General features: G+C 50.0%; 4 protein-coding genes across 4 annotated transcripts; 2 read left to right on the top strand and 2 right to left on the bottom strand.

Annotated features, from left to right (window-relative positions):
- Positions 1–4,076: 4,076 nt before the first annotated feature.
- On the top strand, positions 4,077–6,476 carry V2A60_002336 (uncharacterized protein; the record flags this gene model as incomplete). Its single annotated transcript, XM_083253687.1, has 1 exon — positions 4,077–6,476. One exon carries the CDS (start codon positions 4,077–4,079, stop codon positions 6,474–6,476), a length of 2,400 nt encoding a protein of 799 aa, XP_083109813.1.
- Positions 6,477–7,088: 612 nt separating this feature from the next.
- V2A60_002335 (uncharacterized protein) lies at positions 7,089–7,813 on the bottom strand (the record flags this gene model as incomplete). The annotated part of the gene is made up of 3 exons (XM_083253686.1): positions 7,089–7,172; positions 7,303–7,728; positions 7,778–7,813. 3 exons carry the CDS (start codon positions 7,811–7,813, stop codon positions 7,089–7,091), a joined length of 546 nt encoding a protein of 181 aa, XP_083109812.1.
- Positions 7,814–10,092: 2,279 nt separating this feature from the next.
- On the top strand, positions 10,093–16,118 carry V2A60_002334 (uncharacterized protein; the record flags this gene model as incomplete). Its single annotated transcript, XM_083253685.1, has 5 exons — positions 10,093–10,480; positions 12,871–13,803; positions 13,875–15,601; positions 15,659–16,021; positions 16,101–16,118. 5 exons carry the CDS (start codon positions 10,093–10,095, stop codon positions 16,116–16,118), a joined length of 3,429 nt encoding a protein of 1,142 aa, XP_083109811.1.
- A 5,068-nt stretch (positions 16,119–21,186) lies between these two features.
- V2A60_002333 (uncharacterized protein) lies at positions 21,187–22,596 on the bottom strand (the record flags this gene model as incomplete). Its single annotated transcript, XM_083253684.1, has 1 exon — positions 21,187–22,596. The coding sequence occupies one exon, from the start codon at positions 22,594–22,596 to the stop codon at positions 21,187–21,189; it is 1,410 nt and encodes a 469-aa protein (XP_083109810.1).
- Positions 22,597–22,833: the final 237 nt, after the last annotated feature.

Here is a 22,833-nt window from a genome sequence, read left to right as displayed (position 1 = left end):
CAATACAAAGGAAAGAGCATATTGACTAATGCAAACTTTGGGATAGACGGAACTCCCACCACATTTCTTTCTATCATTCACGTAAGATGATATCCCAAAGCGCTATCTGGCTCAAGCTTACAATGCCTAGGAATACTCCATTCGTTTATCGAGCAAACAGATAAGTGCGTGATTTTGGTCCAGTTGAGCTTTTTACTAATATATCCATAGATTCACATGAACCTTGCTGGACGGTTCCTTTCGAGAAGAACTTGCGCTTCGTTGGGCGTGCCTCGCTGCTTGACAGGCTAGAAGCGGTGCTATTTGCTAAAGAACAGCCTTCAAAAATCGCACTGTTTGGGCTAGGAGGTGTAGGGAAGACGCAGGTGGCTCTCGAGCTAGCATATCGGACCCGAGAGAAGTACACCCAATGCTCTGTTATCTGGATACCAACAAACAACACCGCCCGGCTGCGACAAGCATATATTGATGCTGCAGAACAGCTGGGAATAGATGTGACAGACGAAAAATCTGACGTGAAAAAACTCGTGCAGCGTCACCTCAGCCAGGACTCGGCCGGTCGATGGTTGCTGATCTATGACAATGCCGATGATTTTGACATGTGGATCCCAGGCACTGGGAGCCAGGATGAACGGCCGGGCCTACTCGAATGTGTACCGCGAAGCAAGCAGGGCTGTGTGGTTTTCACGACGCGGAACAAGAAACTTGCTCTCAGACTATCGTCGGGCGGGCTTAGAGAAGAAGTTACGCAAATGGACGACGACACTGCCATTCAACTCCTATATGGCCGACTGAACCAAAAAATGCCAGAGAGGCATGAAGAAGGCCAAGCACTGATTAAGGAACTTTGCCACTTGCCACTGGCGATTGTCCAGGCCGCTGCATATATTGAAGCGAATACGTCTTCTGTCAAGAAATATCTCGATCTTCTGAACGAACAAGAGGAACATATGGTCGAGCTTCTGAGCGAGGAGTTTGGGGACGAAGGGAGCTACGGAACGGTGAAAGACCCTGTGGCAACGACTTGGCTCATTTCATTCGCACAGATCCGGCGGTCGGATCCTGTGGCAGTTGAGTACTTGTCACTCATGTCCTGCTTTGATCCTAAAGCTGTCCCACAATCTCTTTTGCCGCCTGGAAAGTCACACAAAGAGAAAATTGATGCCCTAGGAACATTAACGGCGTACGCATTTGTCAGCGTACAGCCGGTGACGGACTTCCTCGATATGCACCGTCTTGTACATCTTGCGATGCGGAACTGGCTAAAGCAAGACGAAAAGACATTTAGCTTATGGATGCACAAGGCAGTCACAAGGTTAGATGCCGTGTTTCCGGATGGGGAGCATGAGAGCAGAAATGTGTGGAGGCTATACTTACCGCATGCGCGTCGTGTCTTGCAATCCTGCTTAACAGGAGAGGCGGGTGAACAAGAAACGAGCCTTGCATGGAAGTTTGGCCTTTGTACGTATCGCGATGGGTGGTACAGTGAAGCTGAGAGCTGCTTTTTGCATGCAACCGAGACGAGCAAGACGAAGCTTGGGGCGGACCATCCCTCCACGCTGACCAGCATGGCCAACCTGGCGTCGACATTCTGGAACCAGGGCCGATGGGAGGAGGCGGAGAGGCTTTTTGTGCAGGTGATGGAGACGAGCAAGACGAAGCTTGGGGCGGACCATCCCTCCACGCTGACCAGCATGCATAACTTGGCATACAGTTTTAAAAGTCTTGGGCGTCTTGACGAGGCGCTTGATTTAATGTATCAGTGCTCTTCTCTTCGTCAGCGCATTCTTGGCCTACAACATCCGGATACGAAGTCTTCAAAGGAAGCATTGAAGTTGTGGCAGCAAGGTAGTGTTTAGTACCTTGGAGAATTCTCTGTAGCATGTGATGTTGGCCACAAAATAGTGCTTACCGTTTGGGGACATAATTTAGCGTTTAAATCAGGCTATTTTGCGTTCTGCTAATAGTGTTGATAGCCAATTACTTTCCCATTCATCGGCAGCCAGAGCTGCTGCCCTTGCCTTTGGGTTACGGTTGCACCAGAGCTGTATGTCACTCAGAGAATCGCCCGGTGCGTCGCTATAGTTGGTGTGGTGTCCAGCAAAGCTGGAACCTTCGACGTTTTGCACACGGCTTGTGACCACGCCAATGCGTCGTGCGACAAATCATTTGATGAAATGCTACCTTCAGTTCGAACCGCTGTACGACTTCTAGAAGAAACTCGGGAAATACGCAGCACTGGTAAGTTGTCTCGTGGCGTGCATGCAATCACTGATCAAGGACGAGCACCGCTAACGCATCAATAGTCAGTGATGGCGAGCAAACGTCAAACTTCGGGGATGGGCGCGAGCATCTCATGGTCCGTATTCTCTACGCTACTTGACCGTAGCCGAATAAATCACAGCGCCGGATTTTTGTTGGCTAACCCGACGGAGTGCGTAATGGAATTTCCCTCATCGAGCTCTCGAATTCGGAGCCCCCCAGCCCCAACGCCCGCGTTCTCGCGACTGAATAGCCTATTGCCTGAACCGCAAGTCTGGGGCACCGTTTCTACACAGATAAAAAATTGAAAACAAAACAAAAAAGCTGGTGAAATAATGAGCTGGGTGTCAGGAAACCCGTCAGGCCAATGCACCTAAAATTGCGCGGGTAGATTACTTCCATGACCGATCAGATGGTAAAACGTGGTGGCGAAGACGCTGGAGAAAGTAGCTTTAAGCTAGGATCGCACTGTGAAGCTAAGCCCAATTAAGCGATAAACTGCTGGCATCTGCCGCTACTTACACGCAGCCTGTCAAGAAGCGATACGCTTACAGTTTCCACCAATAATAGACGCCATTTCTAGCTGCCTATCTACAAATCAAGTAGCCTCAAGTACCTGCCACTTTTGGCTGCAGTAGCTTAGAAAGAGGGACTAGTTTGAAAAGCGGAACGCCCTTTTGCCCATGGCTGTATCAAACCAACCGAAATGCGTGTCGCGAGTGAATTTAGTGAGTTTTAGTAGGAAGGTAGGGACGACGACCGCTATTTTTGGCTACCATCCACTTAATGCGCTCTGTAAGTATGCCCCCGCGACACCCATTCCGGTTTGGTTTGGTAGCGAAATCGCATGTACAGACGTTCTTGGCTTTCTGCTGGACCCACTTTCCCAATCAGGCTCCTCAACCCGTACACTCCGCTTCTGGCTGTGTGAGTGCCGCTAGTCACGTAACGGCTTGCCTGATCAGAATATGGCGGTCTTGAGAAGCTGAATCTCGTAACGCAGCAGTCCGGTTTTCGACTAGAGATACACAAGTCGTTTTCGGATTCGCCGCCGGATTCGCACCGCGGCCTCGATCCATCTATGGCGTGTTTGTGGGTTGCGACTGTTTCTACTTTCGGCCTTACTCTTCCCGGAAGCCTCTGGCCGCTCCGATGTTGATGTGAAGCACTTTTCTCGCCATTGCAAAGGTTCTTAGGTGCAATCAAATTTGCTCGTATTCTTGAGCCGTCAGATGATCCGAATTGGGTCAAGCTGTGCCATCTCCGTTGTTCAAAGTCTGCTTCTGACTCGGTCGGACTTCAGCAGAAGAAGCACCATTCTTTCCTTTCTTCTCCTTGTCCTTCGCTGTTGGCATCTTTGGGTACTGTGCAAGCTCGTGGGAGCGTCTGACCTTTATCGGATGGCGAATTCCTAGTCAATACTAAAACGAAAAATTCCAAGGGCAAATGAGTTCTCAAAACAACCGTAGCGAGTTTGGTACTGCATATGCAGGTGTACTGAATCGTGGCTGAAGGAAATTTGACATTGCGGCCCGACGAGATTGTGGGCAGAAGTCAAACGTGCAACCCAGCCAGGCGAATGCGCGCCATGCTGAATTTGTCACGTGGTAATCTAGGCTGCATGGTTTGGATCATTAGACCATTGTTGTTATGAGCCCACTTCGGTAAATTGCGGGCCCCTTTTTCTAGTAACCCATCAATGATTAACACTTGCGGATCGCAGCAACAACACGGGCTCATAACATACAGGCGGACGAAACAGTCAAGTCGTCCAACAGCTTCATCACCACCGATCAGCAGCTCGTCACCACATCATGACCGACCAAAGAAGCATAGAAAAGCTCGAGAAGCTTTTGAAACAAGCCGAGCTACGCGCCGAAAAGTCCGAACAACAGCGCTTGGAAGAGCAGCAACGCGCCGATAGAGAACAACAACGCGCCGAGAGAGAACAACAACGCGCCGAGAGAGAGCAGCGGCGAGCCGAAGTGTCCGAAGAGCAGACCCGTGCAACAACATTATACGAGTACATTGCTGCCTGCCATAGCCTTGTCTCCGCCAAATTCATAGTTGAAAGAGATAGATCGCTCACATCGAAAGGCTCAATCACCAATCCGAGAAACAAATTATGCCCGACGAGTCTTCAACCATGGCCGAACTTCATTGAACAACAAAGAATAGCGTCTGGTGTGCTTCACAACGCGTTTTCGGAAAATACGCGGCTCTTCGAGTCGCGAAGCTTTTTATCCGGCCTTGGCGATAGAATCTCCCAACGACCGGTCGCAAATGAAAAAGGCCTCGAATATTTTCTTCACAACAGTGTGGAGGATCCCGTCAAGTCTATTCTTCACCAACTTAAAGAGGTCGAACAAGTCAGGAATGTGTACAACATGGGCGGTGGTATCGTCTTTGAGAACCACCCTAGCGCAATAAGCGACGTTGCGGAAGAGGTTGTCCAGCAAGAGAATTTATCACCCCCACGAACTCCGGACCATGGACGACCTTCCAACCAGCTTCGGCCCGATCAAATATGTGTCTATCGATCTGATAATACTACTTCTGCAAGGCGGCACATGGTCTACGTTTGCGAATATAAAGCACCGCATAAACTGACAGCCCCACACCTCCGGGTTGGACTGCGACCGATGAACATTTATAAGGAAGTTGTCAACCGCAAGACAATTCCGACGTCGGCCGATCCAGATGGGCGATTTCAGTATCACGCGGAAAGACTGGCGGCCGCTGCTCTTTCCCAAACGTACCATTATATGATGGAGGGCGGGCTTGAATATGGTCTACTAACGACGGGCGAGACGATCGTATTCCTCAAGGTTGACTGGGAAGAGCCCAGCACGCTGTACTATCACTTAGCTGAGCCCGGTCCAGAAGTCTCCGCTCATCCGACCAATTTCCACTCCTGTACAGCTGTCGGTCAGTATTTGGCCTTCACGCTCTTGGCCCTGGGGCAACCGGGCCAGCGGCAAGAACATGGCCAAGAAGAGCGTCGCGTGGCAATTATGGGCTTGAAAACGTGGGCGGAGGATTTCGAGAGCACACTGCGATCTATTCCGGCCAGTGACCGATTGGCGCCAGGCGATTCAAATTATGAGCCGACAACCTACGGGGGCACAGATCGATCGCCATATCCATTCCGGTTCGACCGAAAACCAGTTACCTATGATGACGAGCCAGATGCTCAGCTGGTAGGAACGCATTCGCCAGAGTCATCAGATGACGAAATGGTACGACGGCCCCCGGAAACCCCTAGCCCGGCAGAAAGGCGAGCGGGCGGTGGAGCGCAGGCGCCGAGACGAAGTCAAAGAATCCAGGCTCAACAGTCTAGTGGCTCCGTATCCAGAAGCCGCGCAGAGCAAGCCGCACAGTACTGCACACAGAAATGCCTGATGGGGCTTGTCAAAGGAACTTTCCTTGATATGTCTTGCCCTAATGTGGGACTTCACAGCAGAAGTCCCGATCATACCGACACCCGGTTGACCAGCCGCCGCCACCCTCTCAGTCATGCCAAATGGCTCCAACTTTTGACCCAGCAGCTAGAAGATTCCTTGGATAAGGGCCTGACGCCTCTTGGTGAAGTTGGTTCACGTGGTGCCTTGTTCCGCGTCAGTCTGGTCGCGTACGGCTACGTCTTTGTCTGTAAAGGAACAGTGCGGGCGTTCATCAAGGATCTCCAGCACGAGACGGCGGTCTACCAGCGGCTCAGGCCGCTACAAGGTGTCAGCGTACCCGTGTTCCTGGGCAGTATTGATCTTCGGCCAATGAACAAGATATACTACTATGACCATCGCGTATACGTTGTGTATATGTGGTTCATGTCATGGGGGGGCTACAAGCTGGATCATTTCGACCTTGCCGATCATGTGGTAAAAAAGCTCACGGCCAAGACGCTGCAATCTCTTCACGCAATACATCAAGCAGGGGTTGTCCACAAGGACGTGCGGAGAAGTAACATGCTGTACAACCCCGAAACAAATCGTATTATGATCATCGATTTCGAAAGGTCATTACTTGTGCAGGCGCCTCGGCGTACACTGGGCCAAATAGTACCGAACAAGCGCAAGCGCAGCTTTGATGCAATACAAGGTAAGTTGATAGGCACATCTCGCCGCGAGAATAGGTACGCTCCAGATGCCGATGAAGATATTGTTATGGCAAAATCGGTTCTTTTCGAACTGAATTGGTTCGCTGCAAAGCAATAGCACTCAATCAAAATAAATATGTTATCATGTACTTTAAAGGCCCTCGATGTTTGTCTCAGGCGCAACCCAAGTCTTTGTGCTTCCTTCGGCCACGCATCCGAACTGAATAAGTTCACTACCGGATCCTTTGCTTCCTGGACAGCGTCGTCCCCTTCAAAATGGTCGAGCGGCAGCCAAGTTGGCGCCCAATACACTTCGTATTCGAAAGCACCACTCGTCGCCCGTCCCGCCCCTTCCAGACGATCGAAGGTGTACGCCTGGTGGCGGCTTACTGAAGCGCTCTTCTTCTCCACGCAATTTTGGGCTCTAGATTGGACGTTCTTATCACGTCGAGTCTTCTGCGACTTGGGACTTCTCTGCGGAGCGTTCCTTTCGGTCACTTTCTTACTCCAGCAGCGGCGCCTGGATAATACGTTGCCGTGATGTAATTGCGATGAATTGGCTCTATGCTGTTTTTATGCTCCACTTGCTCAGATGTGACGCCGACGTAGACAATGGCGGCAGTGGTGGCAGCGATGGAGAATATTATAAGTGCCGCCGTACAGCTAGTCTGTGGATCTTTCACGATTGGTGGATTTATCGTTGCTAGTTTAAAAAAGATTTGTGGATTTCTCACTTCCACCGGGGGCAGGAAGCTCGTAGCAGCCCGTTGGTCTCCGGCATTGCGTGGCCGACGCCCGAAAAAAGCCAGTCATCCTATGAACGCAACATCTTGTTCAGCACTGTCGAAAATATCAGAACTCTTAAATAAGGTATTGTTGCTGAACCTGTGATTCCGTTTATTATCTCTGCGCAACGTGCTTCTTCTTCCTCGCGCTGCCTTTACCGTGCTGCTTCCCCCAATCTCCGAAGTCATTTCGCCGCTGTAGTTTCTCGTCCATGCGTCACATTCCGACTTGACCCAGTAGTCGACAAGTTCCACGATCTTATTTTGAGGCCTTGTCTTGTTGGCGTATATGATCTTGCCCTTCCTCTTGCGCACCGAAGTGGCGAGTCGTTGGGCTAAGACCATTGGGCCATCGAACGCAAGGCTCGTTCCCATGATAATGAGCATTTGAACCTCGTGTTCGTCTTTCGCGATGAATTTTTCGATCTCAGATCTCTGAGGATGTGGTTCATCGAAACATATGATGGCCGGGTAGAGTTGTCCGATGGTAATTCTGCGTTTGCCTTGATCGACCCGCGCTCTGCGATCCCACTGGCATTGTGGGCAGCTGAATTTGAGATCGGCCTCTAGAGCCGGCTCAGTGTTCTGTTGCGTCAGTGTTTTCCACTCAAATGTCTTGCAGCAAAGCTCGCACTTCAAGGTTCTGATAGCGCCATGCAAAAGGATGCATGTCGGGTCAGTACTCGATTGACCAGTCATGTTGGCGCTCAGCCCTGCAGCAGATTCAAGACCATCCACATTCTGACTGTAGATGCGCAGTAGCTTGCCCATTTCTTGCAATCGACTAACAGACTTGTGCGTCGTCGTAGGCTCGCTCGCGATGAAGGCATCGTGGAGAGCTTTGGCATGCTCTCCAAACTCTTGCCGACCCTCCAAATTTTGCAAAGAATGCCGCCGAAATTGAAATTTGCTTGCGTAAAAGCGTTGCCTTGAAGTATTGCACTAATAGGTTCAGTATCTCCGTATAAGCGGGAAGGTGCGCAACGAACCTGGATTTTAGCTTCTGCGCTGTGTCCTGCCCCGACAATCAAGATAATGTTCTTTATTCGCACGATTTGTGCTGCAAGACTGGCTAAATGAACTTTTGCATCAAGCGCTTTGCTTTGCTTTCCCACACTGGGGCAAGGGTCCGGCATGTTCTAAGCGTCACTGGCTGTACGAGCAGCGCGTCGCTGTCTTAGCATTAGTGTAAACGAGATCGCAGGATACCTATATATGGAAAAGGACTGAATCATCTTGGTCATCGGGAGGGGGGGCGAGCTCTCAAATACTTGATTCAATCACGTGCAGACGCAGACTATAGTTTACACTGTCGGCTTGCATGACCGCGCTTTCTAGGTTTTGTCAGGCCCCATCATCCTGAAGCGCACTTCTCGTTCCGGAAGCATGACGTTGCAAATAATAAGCCTCTTGCCAATCGTTGTATCGAAAGCCCATATGACCATCAAGCACCAAATGCTGCATCTTGTCGAAATTTTACGGGACGAATAATCTTGTTTAAAGTCCCGTTTGGTTGGGTTTGAAGTCGTCGAGCTCGAGAATATGAAGCTCACGATCTTAGAACATAGGCGTTCTCGCAAGCACAGGCGTGTTTTTGGGATTTTTCTGGGAGTTTTGAGCGATGCCGCATTGGTTTAGGCCAATTTTCTGAACTGCGCGCTGCCGATCAGCCAGAGAAGGAGGCAGATATTGATCGATTGGAAATTGAGGCGGAGACTGGTAGAGGCCGCCAGCGGCGGTTGTAGAGTCTTGCCGTACTCTCTCCATCCTGGGAAGTCTTCGAGAAGCATATGAAAGCAAAGCACTCGAGCGAGGTCCCTTTCTGCTTCCCTGCCACCACCGGTATTCTTTCTCACTACGTCAGCAGCTGTCGCAATCAGCAGAGCGAAGAACGCCTCGTAGACTTCGCTTGAGCCTCGATAACATTTTCTTGAGCGCAGTTGTGGCAAGACCGGCAAGTCAATTTTCTGTTCGATGCAAGCAGCCCGGTCAAGGACACCTCGTGGCTTGCGAGAGGAGCATGAGACAGCAAGTCACGAGATGACGTGTCCTCGATTGTGGAACAGTCGAGGCCAACGTCGGGAGTGTTGTGGGAAGACATCCGTTTGTCGTACTTCGAAGCTCTGCCACACACGGCAGCTATCCCCCCTCGAGCTTCCATAAGAACGGTTCTGAGTATGTGTGGCTATGAGCATGATGGGAACGCTCGTAAATGTTCCGGATGGGGAAGAGAGGGGATGGTGTTGCATTATGAGGCCGTGTCAGCTCAAAAGCTCCGGCGTGCCTAGAGAAGGAAGGCTCCACGACACTGCGCGTGCCCTCATTCGTCTCCATTCTGCTCGGCCATTTTGCGACGGTAATAGCTCAGTGTTCTCCTTCCACGAAGGATTCACTGGCTGTGGATCAACGATCGTATCATCTTTGACTGCCTAGCGACGGCTGCGCTCGAGATCTATCCCTGTATATCTGCAACATGAGTTTATCATCGGTAGCCGGACAATCTCTTCATACTTCCGGCCGTGACTCACGCTTCCTGACTCGACGGATATCAGGGTTACTTAGCAATTCAAGGATACCGACTCGATTACGCCCAAAGCCACGCAGCATGCTTCATCAGGCTAGAGGCTTTGAGTACGAGCAGGGTTTTTCTGCCTGACACGAGCTCCCAGAGGTGTTATACAATCTATTCCGACGGCTACAAAGCTTTTTCCGTCGGCCTTGTTGCGACGGCTGCAGCCCAGTACGGAGCGGGCGTAAGGCGTCCTCGGCTGTGATGCCTGCATGCGTTGTTTGCAGATCAGTGAGATTTACGAAGCTATAAGAGGGCACTGACAGCCGACTCATTCCTCGTTCCAATTCTACTCTTCATTCAACCTTCTATTCCCCGAACTAACTACCACGGCTCGAACCGCAACTCCGGTTGGAGCAGGCAACGCGATACTCAAAGACATGCGTGTTTCTGAAGAACCCGCCTATGTTCCCATCCCAGACAATCTCGACAACTTGAAGCTCGGCGATTTGAAAGATGACATAAGAACCTACATCCTCAAGGTTTATGACACCATTCAGCCTTTGATGCTCGATGGCCAGCATGGGCTTAGCTTCGAAGGGGTTTCGATCGCTCTGAGCTACTTTGGCGCAGACGACTCCGACTCAGAACTGCTGATGGCGCAAGAGGTCTATCATCGATGGACCAAGGCAGAGATGCTTATGGATGACGTCGAGCTCTCATGGCTCGTCGAGCAGGCGAATCTTCGCAGATTGAGCTTGGAAGAATTCGAGACGATCGCCACGAGATGGCTAAGAGGAAAAGATGAGAATGCGCTTTTCCAGCGGAGTGAGGAAGTACGTGCTCCCAACGAGCGGTTGGCAAAGTTCGAAGCGGCATCCGTCGGGAGGCAAAAAGGGGCAGCGGAGGAAAAGGAGGCAGCCCCGAAGGAGAAACTGGAATGGAATATGTTACCTTTACAGATTTGGAATAAGGCTTGTAAGATCGTCTTTCATGGCACGGCCCCGCAGCTGTTACCCTGTTACCGTCGTTGCCAGGCTTTCGAAAAGAAACGTTTTTGTAAGCACAGCGTGGAAACATTTCTGAAAAGTATAAATTGCAAGCATACTGGTATTACTTAGCACAGATCTATCCGATTGATCTTTCAACTTAAAACGCCTCTTGTTTTCTCAAATTTTTGTTTAGTGGCGTGTGATACAACAAACGTGCTTGTGGCGAGCGCACAAAAAAACTTTCATTTTTTCTTCCCTGCAGCATACGAGTATGTTAGAAAGCTGAAACGTTCTTTGATCTTCGAGCGACCTGAATAGTCGGTGGTATCCCATCTGGCTCAAATAAGGCATGGCCATTGTTTTTGTGATACTTGGCCCCATGAATGTGGAGAAGATTCCTTGACATTTCCCTCGTCGCTGGACAACCCGCGTCACCGCACCTGCTAACTCATCTATACCGTCGCCAGAGTATCTCCACAACTTCCCAATCCTGCGTGCTGATAAAAAAACTTCTTCATTTGATATTATATTCCAAGATGGATAAACTCCATGTAATATACCTCGTTACTCCTTGAACGCCTGCTTCAGGCCTTCTCCACGGTGTGGGTGCAATGGCCCTATAGTTGGAGCTACGGTCAAGGCAAGCCAGATTGGCCTGTTGACCACTAAAGATGCAGCATTTTTAACGCCAGACAGATTTTCCCGTTCATACATTTCTTTGACTGGAAAATAGTTGCGGCCTGGCTCTCTCTTACTCTATTTAGGTGCGCTTATGTGGTGAAAGTAGCGAGATGAATTCTCAAGCAAGTCGCTGAAAGATGTACGAGCCGCGATCGGAAAAGTGGATAATCGCTGCGAGTTTTGACCCATACCTTATCGACAAAGGCGCTGAGTCAAGCACCCAAGACAAAGACGGTCGGCCCATGATCTTCAAAGTGGTCGAAGCTGAGCGATGAGACTTGGTCAGGCATCTTATTGGCAACGGCGTTGATCTAAACACCGAAGACGAAGATGGGCAGGTTTTGTGGGAACTTTTGGCAAGACAAAATATCTAAGCTTTGCGAAGAGGTTCACGACTTGTGCAATTAGTATATATGAATAAGTATTTACCGCATTGTGCAAAGATGCGCCGTTGTGTTCACTTCTACCTCGCCATTTTCGGAGGACGCGAAAGCATAAAGAAATTTTGGCTCCGGATTTTGATTTATATTTCACTGAATCTATTGCGACGGTCGCAGATGTTTCAGGTGGGGGACCGTTGGGCCAGTTGCTTTCATATGTTCTTGTATGGTGCAAGTCATTGTCTGAGCCTGTCTAGTTTGTCATTATCTTGTCCTTTCTCTTAGAAGTCGAAGTACCTTAGGAGAATGAATGTTCCGTGCGGCAGTCAAGTACCCAATGAGCAGTATGCGCAGCTTTTTCACTGCAGGTTCTATATGGGCAATCACAGGGTCTTGATCTCCGGCGATCATTATGACCGTAGTTCCCGTAGACATGCGGGAGTATACTTGGATGACCGAGACACCAGATCAGAGAGACATTTGAGAATAATCGCCGAGCTATTCAGGTGGGAAACTTGCGCTTGCCTTTAAGGCCAGCAGGGAATTAACTCCGCTGGCTGTTGCTTTTGGCGAAGCTCGTACCCTCATCAATTGTGTCTGGCTTTTCAGACGCAATTGATTCGTCCCTGGCTCCAGAAAAAGTCCCTTTGTATTGTTTTGAGCATAACTAGCGTCCGCTGCGACTGTCTTTAAAAATTTAGGCTTAGCGCTAAACAGCCAAAAATGGCATACAAAGTGGGCGATTTTTTGGTGCCTGAAAACGGCTACACAGTGCGGCCACTTTTTTAGTACCTCGAAGTTTTTACGGGAATACTGTACCAAGACAGAACATATGTTCTGCTAAAACACGGATAAATGTGGATTGTGGCGTGGGGTGAAGCCGTGCGCTGGCTCCATTGGAAGGAACTGCTGCGTAGCACTCGCAGCCTAGCGTGACCCCGCTCCTTATCCCGCCGCAACGCGCCTCCTCCTCGTCCGACAAGTGCGGCGGCTGTCACCCAATGCAGAGATTGAGGCACTGGGATGAATTTACAGAGTTATTGCCTACCTGCCATTTGCAAACCCCCAGTCGGTTTTCTCTTAGACCATAGCATGGCGTCCGCGGCCAACGCCACTGGCAAACAGGAATCTGAGCCATTCCGGCCCACTAACGATGATTATACAGTCGGCTGGATTTGTGCCCTGACGACCGAATACATCGCTGCACAGGTCTTCCTTGACGAGAAGCACGCACCCCCTGCCTATATTGCCAAGCATGATAACAATGACTACACATTAGGCCGTATCGGCAAACACAACGTCGTTATTGCCGTTCTTCCAGGTGGAGAATACGGCACAGCGTCCGCGGCCGGCGTTGCACGCGACATGCTCCATAGCTTCCCAAACATACGGATTGGTCTCATGGTTGGTATTGGCGGCGGCGCCCCAACCTCGAAGCATGATATTCGACTCGGTGATGTCGTCGTCAGCGAGCCTCAGAATGGCCTAGGAGGCGTGTTTCAATATGACTTCGGCAAAACTATTCAAGACCAGCCACCGACTGTACTACTCGCGGCTATAAGTGGCCTACGAGCGAAACATAAGATTGATGGGCATAGCATTCAACAGGACGTCCAAGCCCGTCTAGCAGGGAACAAGAGGTTGCGAAAGGAATTTGGTCGCCCTGGTGCAGAGACCGACCGATTGTACCAATCACATATCGTTCATCCACCGGGCGAAATATCTTGCTTGAGTAGCTGTGATAGCAGCGCCCTGTCTGTACTCGAACGCACTGCTCGAGATGAGGATGAAGATGATCCAGCTATCCATTATGGATTGGTGGCGTCGGCGAACCAGTTGATGAAAAATGCTATCCTTCGAGATCAATACGCCAACGAAAAGGGGATCCTATGTTTCGAAATGGAGGCAGGCGGCCTGATGAACCACTTCCCATGCTTGGTCATCCGCGGCATATGCGACTATTCTGATACGCATAAGAATAAGGACTGGCAAGGCTACGCGGCAATGACTGCTGCCGCGTATGCCAAAGATCTTCTCAAGAGGATATTGCCAACCAAAGTGGAAGCAGAGAAAAAAATTATTGAGATGGTTGAGAATGGTATGTCCACTAAAGTAAATCACTGTGATGTTAACTCGAAATAATTGATTGACTTTTGAAATGGTAAATAGTGAATCAAACATTAAATCAGCTTCAAGTGACTAGTGGTGAAACTTTTACTACGATGACGGAAATGCAAAACTCAATGAATCGACGTGAGATCAAGCTAGATATGGACAAATTACCATATGCTAGAGGCGCTACTTTCAACTCCAAGGATCAAGACCATACTACTTGTCATCCCAATACTCGAGTCGACCTCCTTCGTCAAATCAAGGACTGGATTCGGTCATCGAACAGCAAGAGTATCTTTTGGCTTCATGGCAGTGCCGGTACGGGCAAGTCGACCATCTCTTGGACTATCGCGGAATTGTTGGCCAGCGGGAGTATCCACAAAGAGGTCGACCTCGGAGCGAGCTTTTTCTTCAGGCGAGGTGAGGGTGACCGGGGTTCCGCTTCCCTTTTCTTTCCTACCATTGTCCGTCAACTTGTGCTGAAGATACCTGGGCTGGATAGCTTTATTGCCGACGCCATCACATCCGATCCGATCATTTTCGACAAGGCGCTGGGAGAGCAATTTGAAAACCTACTATATCAGCCGTTGCGCAAGATACGTAGCGGCCTCCGCGACCGACTTATCCTGGTCTTGGTGGTTGATGCTCTGGATGAATGTGATAAAGCAGATGACATAGAAACTATCCTAGAGTTGTGGTCTCGTATCCCTGACATCTCGACCGTCCGCCTGAAGCTTTTCTTGACCAGTCGACCAGAGCTGCCCATTCGAATACGGTTCAGGAGTATTCCAGCAACTGTTTATCAAAAGATGTCTGTGGACGCTTATCAGGACATACTTCTCTACGACGCTGTCCCCCAGACAACCATACAACAAGATATCTCGACGTACCTTGAATCCGCTTTCTCAAAGTTTCAGAGCGAATTCAACAACGATCCATTATTGGGGACACCGCTGGATCATGATTGGCCAGGCGAGAACATCTTGGCAATTCTGGTAAATAAGGCTGTCCCTTTATTCATCGTTGCCGCTACTCTATATCGATTTGTGAGTGACGATAACTATGATCCTAAGGAACAGCTGGAGACGATCTTGAACTTCCTCGAGATGGGTCAGCTAGAGCAGATGGAACAAACATACTTGCCTGTGCTTAATCAGCTAGCCGCAAAATTCAGAAAATCACACAACAGGGTAAAGCTATACGAAGAGTGCCGCATGGTTATCGGGTCTATTGTCACCCTTGTCGAGCCGCTTTCTCGGAAGTCTCTTGCGGTCCTCTTACAAAGCCCCCCGGACATACTCAAGCTTCGCCTAGATCCGTTACATTCTGTTCTGCGCATTCCTGACGAAATTGATATGCCTATCCGAACCCTCCACCTTTCTTTTGCGGAATTCCTGTTGAGTAATAGATCTCAACACGAACTCAAAGTGGACGGTCCGACTGCACATCAATTGTTGCTTACGAAAAGCCTCCAGCTACTGTCCAGAGCCGATGGAGTAAAGCCAGAGGGTCTCCATGAGAACTTGTGCTCTTTGCGGTACCCAGGCCAACTGCGGCGCGAGGTAGAGCAGTCTATCATCAACCAACGCCTATCACCGGCAGTTCAGTATGCATGCCGGTACTGGGTTCACCATGCTCAGCAAAGCAAGGTCGACCTGCATGATGGCTGCCAAGTGCACATCTTTTTGAAGAAACATTTCCTGCACTGGCTTGAAGCTATGAGCTTTCTAAATAGAATCGCAGATGTCATTGCATATGTGAACGTGTTACGTTCGCTTGTGCCGGTAAGTGATCTTTATTGGATTGGTGTAGAAATGTTGAGTCCTAACGGCGGAGCGTAGCCACAGGGCTCGAATGAGTTGCGAGCGGTTCTTGACGATGCGCGACGCTTCACCCTCACTCACCGCTATATCGCCGATCTTGCACCACTGCAACTTTACTCATCTGTTTTGGCATTCACACCACAGTGCAGTATCATTAGAAGGGACTACGGCAAGACCCCTGAATGGCTCCCGGAGCTCCCGATCACTTCCATCGCTTGGGGCCCAGAGTTTCAAACGCTGGAGGGACATACCAGTTCAGTAAATGCGGTGGCTTTCTCTCAGGATGGCTCGCTCCTTGCCTCTGCGTCCTTCGACAACACCGTCAGGCTGTGGAACCCGAGCACCGGTCAAGAGCTCCAGAAATTTGGGGGCATCAACGATGTGACCACAATCAGGTTTGAAATCGATGAGAGAGCCCTAGTAACTAATAAGGGTACTCTACCGATCGATTACCGGCTAGTGCCAGGACGCGCCGTGAAAGTTCCAGCTGGAAAGAAAATTGTGATTAAAGGTGAGTGGATTCAGGAAGAGGGAAAGAACTTATTCTGGTTTCCACAGGAGTATCGCGTTGGTTGTTCCGATATCCACGGCAATACGGTAGCTATAGGCCTGCGTTCTGGCAAAGTCACGATTATTCGGTTGAATAGCCAGTCCATAGTCTAGTCCATAGCTGACTAGTATAATATCGCAGCAAAAGCTCCAGTCGCAATGTCTCGAGCGCGGATACATAGGAAACTATGTAAGATAAGCGCGACGGTAGAGAATATGAAGAATACTTTCCGCGCGCCTGCCTAAGTGCAGTAACAGCCTCAGGAGATAATCTTCAGCGAGCTCCAAGTCTGTACGCCCGTCGTATATCTCGTAGTACATGATTTTATCCAAGGTATAAGCTGGCGGGAATATCACTCGCTTCTCACGGTGAGCTGATTTCTTCTGAACTGGCGTCACGCCTATCCGGGGATGACCGTCTTTAGGAATCGCTACGCTACGATCATCTGCACTTTCATCTAGATAAAACATCCACTCTGGGTCGAAGTGTGATCGTAGGCGTCTCGTGGTACCTGTATTTGCACCTTGGCAAAAGTGACCATCGATTTTCCTTTCGACCATTCCATCCACTATATCTCGCGACTTTGTGACTCCTCTCGGTCGTCCGACGGGCTTCGATAGGGCGTTCATGGTTGCAAAGCAACGTGTTGGAGCGCCGCCTGCGCACAGTCCGTGGATCGCAGTCGGTTGCCTTTCAAGTTTATTCAGCAAGACACCATGCAACTTGTTCAGGCGCAGTTTCGATAATCTTGGCGCCATTTTTTGGAGTAAAAGGAAGCGATTTTGTTGCCACGTAAACGCCCACTACGCTAAAGGCCATGGCGGGCGTGGAGCGGCGGCCGCCCGACCCGGAAATAGGCAAAACATAAATCCGAAAGTATCTCTTTCTTGTCTCCAAAGAGTAATATTCCTACTGTGTGGGTCGACCTTTTTTTGCGAAACAGTGTAAGTTAAGACAGGACGCTGTTTATGCTCAGAACAATATCTGTACGCATCTTTAACTGAGTTGTTTGCCTTGTTTTTACCTCTTGGAAAAGCTTTGATATTCTTCTTCCAGTTCTTTGCCAAGCTTGGTGTAGACCTCGGGCACAAGTGACGCCAGATTCGGATTGCTTGTCAAAATCTTATTTGCGATTGTTGGTAGGGATTTAACTTTGTTTTCGCAATGCAGCAAATGCACGTTTGTCCAGAGAGGGCATTTGTCAATTTCGTCGCGTGTAGCGAAATGGCCGTATTCCGCGTTAGGAGTCGCACAGTCGAGATTCTTGTGACAAACGTAGCTGCAAAATGGCATTAGTAGATCGTTCTGTTGATCGTGAAACCGAAAAAGTATAGTACCATTGCTTATTTTGACATTTGCTGCAGGTGATCTTGTTGCAGGCTTCTAAAAGAGTGAATCTGGTTTCGCATTTGCTTTCCCCGCGTTAGCCGTGAACGATGTATAGATGATTTGAAGCACTTACTTGCAGATGCGTATGACAGCGTCAGAGAGTGCCTCGCAGAACAAAGAATAAATTTTTGCTTTGGACTCGGAAACAGACACAGCTGCAGCTTCGCCGCATCCAAGTCCAGGGTGTGCTTGATGTAAGCAGCGTCGGCAACTTGCCAAGTTGCAGTTGTGGTTTCGACAGCGGAAGACAGGTTCTGTATCAATGTCGGGGTACTGCTCCGACCAGGGACAGAACGGACATTTGACGTCATCTTTGATAATTGGCTCGAGATCGCGTCGAATCTCGTTGATGACAATTTGTTCGAGAAGCGACTTGCAATCAGGATCGTCGGTTCGCGAACTCAGAAACTGAAATTGTTCAGCAAGGAATGGGGCAGAACAGATTTTCTTGTCTATTTTGCATCGAATAACGGCACCTCCTTCGCTGATTGTATGTTTGGCAAGATTTTGTAGACAATCCAAGCAGTAAAAGTGTTTTTTCGACCCCCGACATTGTTGCCCCTCCTTTGACGGAACGATTTCGGAACAAATCATGCTGAACCCATTAGCAAGAACTGTGAGTGTGATGGAGTACTGATTCAAATTACCATGAGAAGCGTTGTGACTTGTTGTCATTGTTTTCATCCTGGTGCTCAACTTTGTGATCGCCGTTGACAACTCCCGTATGGTGCAACATTTCAGACTCGAGATCGAAGTCATCGAACTCGAGATCGGAGTCATCAGACTCGAGACCGGAGTCATCGGACTCACTATCATCACTGATAGTGATGATTTCTTTCGACAAATCTGGAAGGCTAGGCGTTGTTTGTAGAATTAGCTGCCATTCAGGACTATTACCGCGGTCACTGCGCGCTGTGCGTTCTGCAATGCGTGTGTTCGTGACCGGAAGGCATCCGTCACCTGCAGGCTGCTGTGTGTTTGACGTTACTCGAATATTGAGGCTTGCTTGTGCTCTGCCGAGATTGTAGCAAACGTTGTTCACACGAAGATGTGAATCCGGCCCCATCGACTTATTCTTATGCACGCCACGAGCGTTTTTGGCAAGGACAGTCATGTTTCTGGGCGGGCTCGGAGGTTTCGACGGTTGGGGTCTTTGCTCCAATGAAGGTTTCGGCATTTCGTCGGCAGGAGGCGTGTTTGAAGCAACAGAAGAAATTGATTGGAGTGAAATTTATATCAGAAAGTAAGCGGCCGTTGACGCCCTCTTATAGTTTCGTCGCTCTCTGCCATGACACCTCTGAGGAGCACGTAAAATCAAAGCCATCACCGCGACGCCCCCCTCCCCCCCTCCACACACCCTTACACAACCTCCTTTTCCATTATTTGACCGACAGCCAATGCAGCCGTCGCAATGGATCCAGTGGGGAGCGCCTCGTAGCCTTCGGTTGCTGTGGGATGATGTGTCAGGCTCGAACAGTTCAACATTGGTGAGTCAAGCCGTGATCGCCAACAACGTTTTGTGGCTTTCGAAGGGTATCCTATTCATCCGTAGCCATCAGACCGTCGAGAGATTCAGATTGAATTGGTTCTCGGTATCTTTATCGATTCAAGCAGTTCTGTTGGCAGAAGAAACACATTGTGTGTCGGATAAGCCATGCCCAGCTCGAGCCACAGATTCTGCGTCATAGATCGCAATCATTGAGGATCTCGCGACTGTCAGAGAGTCATCGTGTCATACGCACACGTCGCCTAGAGCTGAGCGACGGCTGCATGTGCGGGCGTATTTTGGACCATAGTCACTGGCCTGATGAGGTTGACTGAGTGGATAGTGCATGAAGCAGCGTGACGGATGTTTACAGCCCGGTGTACCGTGTGCACCGTGTAGAGCAGACCAAAGCCAGGCAGTTTATGAGTGTTTACCATCTCAAGTGCCGTGAAAAGCAAGAAACTAGCGCTTTGGAAGCAGCAATGGCAATCAACGCAATCGTTCTGATAGGTTGAAGGGTGTGAGCTCTCAGCAGGGACCCATCAAGCCAGTCGTTGCAGCATGTAATACCATAGCTATCTTTTGTGAAGAATATCAGACTTTCTGCTCGCCTAGTTGTGACGTCAGGCCAAATTTGATATTTTAAGGAAGGATTGCAATAGTTTAACATACGCAAGTCACCTCCGTGATCTTGAGGCTTTGGTGCCTGCGTTCTGCTATTGCAAGACGCCAGTGGTACCAATGAGTGCAGGCTGCCGCTGCTCCGCGCTGAGATAGTCGGTTCTCTCAACTGGAGACGACTTGTCTACTTGAGAGTTCATGGCTCTTGCCATGGTGAAGCCGAGCTGGGGAAGAAAAGCGATGAGCGCCAAGGAAAATCTCATAGTGCCGAGTTTCTACTTGTATCAGAATACCATAGAATCGCCGAGTACCCCAGGCAAGCACGAGTTCTTATATAGAGGGAACCAACAGGCCAAACCACGACCAGGTGCCGTACTATACATGGTAGCAAATTTTGTGTATCGAGCCAGCAGATGCCTGGCAAATTTTGTAGTCCTGACGGAGCATTCTTTTGATGCGGAAGCTTTCTGCTGATTTTGTCCCACGTCAAAAAATGGGGATTGGCATTTTCCCTAATCGGGAGCCTTCAGGGGCTAGCTCAATTGATTTCGTGAGGTAGAATTTCCTATTTCGGCAATACCTCCTCGATGGCCAATCTTGGCACCAGACCAAAGCTGCGGCGCGATTGTAGTCAGTCTCTGTCGTTCCGACAGGAAAGGCTGAGCTAATCGTGGCACTGGTGCTGCGGACAGTACCAGGTGTTTTTCTTTTCTTGCCTTCATTAAGCCAAAATGCACCCGCTCACAAACAGCATAAAACTACCACCGGGCATGTCACCAGATCCGAGCACTGAGTATAGGCATAGAAGTAGAAACCTGCGCTCGACGGTGTAAAGCACTCTTCTGACGAGAAAAGTTCCGGCGAAACCCCCCAAGCGGGACACCTAATTTGAAATGAATATCGCCTTTTTTTTTTCTCATTATCTCTGAGAGCTCAAAACGCACGATGGATCGGAAAGCGCAACTGTTTGCTGCACATCTTCTCGATTCAGCAATGCTGTAGAGCACAGGTCGTTTTCGGCCGCTGCAGTCGCAACACGCCTGGACTGCTATGAACGAAAGCATGAAGCAACCGCATTGGGCATGAAAGTGCTGAGCATAACACGTCATGTTCCAAGGCTGGACCCACAACCTCGAAAGCAAGTTTAAAAGGTAAGCTCAGTGGCAAAACGGGGGGAAACAGGTGAACTCAGTCAGAGCTCACTAAAACACCGTCGAGCTCAGTCAAGCTCAGTCAAGCTCAGTCAAGCTCAGTCACGCTCAGTCAAGCTCAGTCAAGCTCAGTCAAGCTCTGTCAAGCTCTGTCGAGCTCTGTCAAGTTCGGTCAAGCTCTGTCGAGCTCAGTCAAGGCTCAGTTCTGATAAGGTCAAGTTCTCTCGACAGTGTCGCCGAAGGGCAGGGCACAAATACTATGTGCATGTAGACGTCGTGCTCATATTAGATTTTTCAGGGGTTTCAACGAGTCAGAGTCAATATTGTTGTTACAAAATTATTAACTATACTATCCAATACTGTTGCGCGCATCTTCAACAAGTTTCGGAATATTCTCCTTCTTCCTATTGAGCTGCTTCGCAATCCAGTCATCCGACCTGCCCTCATTTTTCCATCGTATCAAGTCATTCTTTTGTTTTGAGCTTAGTCGTCCACGACTGAAGTGTGCAGCTTTGAGTCGATGGCCGGCATCCTCCTCGTTTGCGCAGACACTACCAGCATCCTCGCTCCCGGAATAGTCAGTATCATCAAAATGCCCATTGGCATAACTGCCAGGGCGCAGCTGCGCGGCTTTATGATTGCTTGCTCGTGACGGCTGTCGGGAAGGAGCCCGCGATTGCTGGCGTAAATATCCAATGCGTTGGTCGTGGTCTGAGAAACGCTCCTCCAGGTCTGCAGATCGCTGGTCCAAGTCTGCAGGTCGCTGCCACACTCCCGCAGCTGGCCTGTCCATATCCAAAGCTCGCTGATCGAATTCCGCAACGCGCTGGTCTATGCTGGCAGCTCGCAGGTCCAGGTCTGCGGCTCGTCGGTCCAAATCTGCGGCTCGCCGGTTCAAATCTACGACTCGCCGGTCCAAATTTACGACTCGTTGGTCCATGCTTGCTGCTCGGCTCGCCAGGTCTGCAGCTTGCCGGTCCAAGTCTTCGGCTCGCTGATACATGCTTGCAGCTCGCCTGACCATGTCTGCGGCTTGCTGATCCCCGGACAGTCGTTGGGTCAGCGTTGCCGCGGGCTGCTCTACCAGTGCCGGTTTCTGAAGAGCGGTTTGGTAGCCCGAAACAGCGCAGCTGCCGGCGGAGGCGCTTGGCGAGGACAGTCGTGCTTCTGAATTTGACTCTTCTCGTGGAGGTGGTGCCGCCGCTTCAAGAGCCAGCGCAGAAACCAATGAGCGAGTCTGCGTTGTGCAAGAGTACGCAGGTAGCTCGATGAGACGCGCCTCACCCGGACCTTGACTGGCATCGTCACTCGGTTGAGTCCGGAGGTTCGGTGAATTTGTAGCAGTGTAACGGTCTTCTGACAAATGGCCAAACTTGATGGGTGATGCCAGCTCTTTTACGATTGCTTGGCGCTCAACGTCGATTTTAGCAGTTCGCTCCGTTCGGTAGGGGCGAGCAGTGGGACCACTGTCCACGAATGCGTTCTGGCAGACCTCTCCAGCGAGGCGTGGACGCTTTCGCCTGGCATCTTCGGTATCGTTGTCATCATAGTCAGGTGTCGGCTGTTGAATGCGTTTGTTTATGGGCTGTTCCGGAGAAGGTTCGTCTTGACGAAGCCAGACTTCGAAGTCTTCGGTCTGGGCGCGATGCAAAGAGTGCTCCTGAACGACTTCTGGAGGTTGCAACTCTGTATCAAGCACAACTGATTTTGCAGCATGCACTCTTGTGCCTTCCTTCGAATCGCGGTCTGACACTTCCATAAAGCCAACATTTTTTTTCGGATCTCTTTCGTTGAAGGTAGTGCTGTGGAGGTGCTTCCCCTCCGGGCTACCTTGTGGTGTGAGTACCAAGGCAACCGCAACGTGCCCGACATGAGATGCAGTGCAGCTGAATCACTTCACATGCAAGCGAAATAGGGTAAAGGGCATAGGGACAGTGAATTTCGGGCTACGAAGCGTGGTTGAGGAGCCGTTCGGTAGCTGGAGAATTGAGCACTG

The sequence above is a fragment of the Cordyceps javanica genome, chromosome 1, assembly GCF_051103115.1.
Source record: "Cordyceps javanica chromosome 1, complete sequence".
Taxonomy (NCBI): Eukaryota; Fungi; Ascomycota; class Sordariomycetes; order Hypocreales; family Cordycipitaceae; genus Cordyceps; species Cordyceps javanica.
Note: the sequence above shows the minus strand (reverse complement) of the source record. Positions and strands in the feature narration are given on the sequence as shown.